The sequence below is a fragment of the Silene latifolia genome, chromosome 3, assembly GCF_048544455.1.
Source record: "Silene latifolia isolate original U9 population chromosome 3, ASM4854445v1, whole genome shotgun sequence".
Taxonomy (NCBI): Eukaryota; Viridiplantae; Streptophyta; class Magnoliopsida; order Caryophyllales; family Caryophyllaceae; genus Silene; species Silene latifolia.
The window spans coordinates 96,001,372-96,006,238 of NC_133528.1; the positions used below are offsets into that span (position 1 = coordinate 96,001,372).

Genomic DNA, 4,867 nt, shown 5'->3' on the forward strand with positions numbered 1-4,867 from the left:
GATTTTTTAGGAACATGAATCACCAACTTCTCAGGTATTTTGCAGCCCACGTACTTTTCTATTTCTTTCATCTTGTCTTTCTTCTTTGCTGGTACACTTCTGTTACTAATCATATCCAATCTAATATCTCTCAGTTTTTCAATCAAAAGCTTCATGTCGTTATCATCACACTCAGCTACGCTGACACAAGAATAAACCTCTTGCCACAGCTCAGTACTCAAACTTTTCCGGTCAGAAAACTTTTGAGAGACATCTATCAGTTTGCCATCTTTGTCAAAGACAGGCTTACTCATTGCAGCTTTTGTCCATCTTTGCGTTATGTACTGTTCTGGTATTTTCTGAAAATCTTGGTTGTGTAGAATCCAAAGGCGGTGCTGCACAACAAGCCCATTTCTCGAAACATAGAACAAGAACAAGTAATCTCCATGTTATCCGGTGAATATGCTACGTTCCATGACTTATTTGGCATCCGCAAGTCTGTTAGAATATATATTTTTGTCTCATCAATCTTCTCCACATCTTTAAAACGGCAATCGACAAAGCCGCAACCAATTCTGTTTGGAAGTCTTTGAAAATGTTGTGCGAGTACATTTCAGAAGCATGGACTTCAAGGTTTGACTTTGTTTTCCGTGGGATTTTTCGAGTGTTTGTTGTCACTGTTCAATTTGGACTGCTTGTGTCTTTGTGCTTCCAAGGCACTCTCATAGCACACCCAAAACTCAACAAGGGTCAAATGAGGTGTGAGGAACCTGTCAAAGAAACTGTTTTCACTCTCAGACCTAGAAGTAACCCTCATCAAGCCAGACATTGAAACATCTTTAAAGTAGGCGGGGATCCTTTGTTCCCCGAGATTATACAAATCTGAAAACCACTCGTGTTCTACAAGTTGATAATCAGTCATTATCTTTCCCCATTGTTCTTCGAATTCATCAGGCTCAAGTTGGTTGTTCCAAACACACCTATTGAGCCTGGTCTTAAAATCCTCATCTTGAAACAGTTGATAACTGACTTTCTCTCTTAGTTTCTTCATTATGTGCCACATGCACAGTCTGTGTGTTGACTCCTTAAACACTTCCGGGACCACCGACTTCATTGATTTGTCCTGATCAGTAATTATAATTCTCGGTTGGCACCCACCCATTGCTTCCAAAAATGTCTTGAACAACCATGTATAACACTCAATACTTTCATCACCTAACAACGCAGCTCCAAACGTTATGCACCTTTTGTGGTGATCAACTCCTGTGAAAGGGACAAACACCATATCGTACTTGTTTGTTCTATATGTAGCATCTGCTGATAAAACCTCACCGAACAGCATGTAGTTCTTTATGCAGATCGGATCCGCCCTAAAACACTCAAGCCAGGCACTTGTTTTCATCTACTATAAAATCAAAGTAAAATGAAGTGCATGTGTCTTTTCTCCCTATAAGATTTTCAACAAACATTTGTGCATCAAAATTACCAATGTAGGTTTTTATGTCCCTGACAAAGTTTTTGAAATCAACCTCAGTAGCCCCAATGTTGTTGTAACCTCCACACAGCTCCTTCCAACCTCTATAGGCTTTCACACCACCTAGTTTTAGCACCTTTACCTTTGTGACAAATTGCTTCTGTACCTCTGTCATTTTTCGGTTTCCTTTCAAGAATATTGTAGATTCAGGCGAAGCAAGTGGATGGTTATGCGCTTCATCGAATCTGGTAACAATATAAGTTCCATTTTCTTGGTATTTAAACTGCACTAATGCACGACAGTCAATTCTTGTAATCGGCCTCACACGGCTTATGTCTGTCACACCGATTCTTGCATCATTCTCAGAGAGATCGGTATCGATCAGTCCTCTTCCTTTTCCTACTTTCCTTTACACCTTGCCTATTGCAGACAACATTCCTTAATGCAAAACTGTTTGGTAACTCATTGCCTTTAATCCTTTTTGTTGTTGCAAGCCTTGGCGTAAACCCACAGATTGTACAATATTCTTTGTAGAATAACTCTGCTGATTCTAGCGTTTCAAATACTTGTCCTACTTTAGGTTTTTTTCCTCTGGACAGAATGGAATGTCTTTGGAGTGCATTTAATGTTTCAATTCTTGTCCTTGGTGTTTTAAAGCTGTTATTTGTAGAAGAAGACGTAGTTGCATCACTTGTACTCATTGTCTGGTTCAACAGTAGTTAAGTAAGTAAGTATATTGAATATTATTGCGTCAATAATGCAGTAATCCAATTCTAATATGCAGTAATCCAATTCTAATATGCTCATTGTCCATTATCATGCCTGTAAAGGAACATTTATTTTAATGATAATGTTCATAGGAAATATTGTTGTCCATTTTGATATAGCATATATATAATGTATTGAATGCTAATGACATTAAACAAAGAAATAGTCATAATATTATTTAATTAATATTAGAAAATATTTACAAAAGCCATTTCAGGCTTTCAAAATGGTAAAGCCTACTAAGGCTTATACTGAAAAAAAAAAACACAAGATAATACCTAATAACAATAAACAGAAGATAACACAACATATTTCTAAACTAATCTAACAGTCGGAGTCATAATAATTCTCATCCCCAGACTGTTCCTCAATTTCATATTCTTCTTCTCTTTCCTTTAAAAATCGTCGTTCTTGTCTTTTGTGATGTCTAATTATTTCTGCACGATTAGTCATAGTCGTGCACATGCAGAATCTCTCAAGCATCCGATTATTCTTTGTGATAGTTATCACACCATTTTCATTTCCGTGAACCGCGCCTTGGTAATAATCCCTCTCCTTTACCTCTGGGTCGTTCCCTATAAGGAACCACTTTGACCAGCCCTTGCACACCATGGCCATGTTTTTCTTTTCTTCCCTCCCAAGTCGCTCAAACAAAATCTCGAGCAAATCTTGAGTAGTAAGCAATTGATGTAAAGGACGACTGGGAGATGGTACATCCATCTCCACAGGAATGTCATCTCCATCAAACCAGTTGAAGAAAGCGGCTTACTTTCCATTCCCTATAATGGGCGATGAAATTTTGTTTGTAACCATCATTCTTGAAGGGAACTATCAGGCATTTTGAGTAGTCCATTGTTTTTTTTTTTTTTTTTTAAGAAAATTAAGTACTTTTCTGAAGAGATTAAAAGTTTTGGTTATTGGAAAAGGTAGGATGAAAAACTAGTTGTATACTCTTGGGTTTATATAGTGGATTAATTGATTAAAAGAGATTAAATTCTGTGAACAGTTGTGTCTTTTCAAGCGACACAAACATAATCATGGTAATTAATAAATTGGGTGAAGTTATCTATGTTAGTTTAATCTATTGCATAAAACAAAGTATATGGACATTATGAAAATACGTAATGGACATTTGAATTAAACTGAATTCACATTTTTTTCCAAATAATGTTTCATGTTCTTTTTTAAATAATTTAATGTACCTTTTAATATTATATAATGTACATTTTCCAAACAATGCTTAATGATATTTTAGTTGTACCTAATTATCAGAAAATGCAAATTACGAATATATATAGTTGACAATTTATTTTATGGAACATGTTTTTTTATAATTAATATAATGTACATTTAGAAGTAATATTCAAATTAATGTGAATAATTGCGTCTTTTCACCACATAAGCAAGTTATTTCGTACAAATAAAGGTTCATATATAATGTATTCCTTCGAATGTCCATTATCATGCCTTTAAAGGAACATTTATTTTACTGCTAATGTTCATAGGAAATATTGTTGTCCATTTTGATAGAGCATATATAAAATGTATTGAATTCTAATAATGATAAACAAACAAATAGACACAATACTATTTCATTAATATTAGTAAAATATTTACAAAAGCCATTTAAGGCTTTCAAAATGATAAAGCCTACTAAGGCTTATATCTTTGAAAAAGAAAAAAAAACACAAGATAATACAAAATAACAATAAAATAGAAAACTAACTTAATATATTTCTAAACCAATTTCATATTCTTCTCTTCAGTTTCTAAATTGTCGTGCTTGTTGTTTATGATGTCTAATTATTTCTGCACGACTAGATAGAGTCCTGCAAAGGCAGAATCTTTCTAGGAGCCGCTGATCCTTTGTGACAGTGATTATACCATTTTGCTGTTCCCGAGCCGCCCCTCGATAATAATCCCTTTCCTTTACCTCTGACTCCGTTCCTATAAGGAACCACTTCGACCAGCCCTTGCACACCATTGCCATGTTTTTCTTTTCCTCCCTCCCAAGTCGCTCAAACAAAATTTCGAGCAAAGGCTGAGTAGTAAGGAAATAATGTAAAGGACTCGGGAGATGGTACATCCATCTCCACAGAATGTCATCTCCATCAAACCAGTTTGAAGAAAAGCGGCTTACTTTCCAATCCCTATAATGGTTCATGAAATTTTCTTTGTGAGCATCATTCTTGTAGGCAAATATCGTGCATTTTGAGTAGTCCATTGTTTTTTTTTTTTAAGAAAATTAAATACTTTTCTGAAGAGATTAAAAGTTTTGGTTATTGGAAAAGGTTTTAGAAATGAAGGTAAGATGGAAAAGTAATTGTGTACTCGTTGGTTTATATAGTGGATTAATTCAGTATAAGAGATTAAATTTGGTGAACAGTTGTGTCTTTTCAACTGCCACAAACATAATCATGGTAATTAATAAATTGGGAGAAGTTATCTATGTTAGTTAAATGTCTCGCATAAAACAGTATATTCACACTATAAATATACGTAATGGACATTTGAATTAAACTGAAAGCACATTTATTTTCCAAATAATGTTCCATGTTCTTTTTTAAATAATTTAATGTACCTTTTAATATTATATAATGTACATTTTCCAAACAGTGCTTAATGATATTTTAGTTGCACCTAATT

At 34.5% G+C, this 4,867-nt stretch overlaps 2 protein-coding genes across 2 annotated transcripts; both read right to left on the reverse strand.

Annotated features, from left to right (window-relative positions):
- Positions 1 to 607: 607 nt before the first annotated feature.
- Positions 608 to 1,321, reverse strand: LOC141649364 (protein FAR1-RELATED SEQUENCE 5-like). Its single transcript, XM_074458055.1, has one exon. The coding sequence runs from the start codon at positions 1,319 to 1,321 to the stop codon at positions 608 to 610; it is 714 nt and encodes a 237-aa protein (XP_074314156.1).
- Positions 1,322 to 1,358: 37 nt separating this feature from the next.
- LOC141649365 (protein FAR1-RELATED SEQUENCE 5-like) lies at positions 1,359 to 2,154 on the reverse strand. The gene is made up of 2 exons (XM_074458056.1): positions 1,857 to 2,154; positions 1,359 to 1,789 (listed from the first exon to the last, which is right to left on the reverse strand). The coding sequence occupies exons 1-2, from the start codon at positions 2,152 to 2,154 to the stop codon at positions 1,359 to 1,361; spliced, it is 729 nt and encodes a 242-aa protein (XP_074314157.1).
- Between the last annotated feature and the right edge of the window lie 2,713 nt (positions 2,155 to 4,867).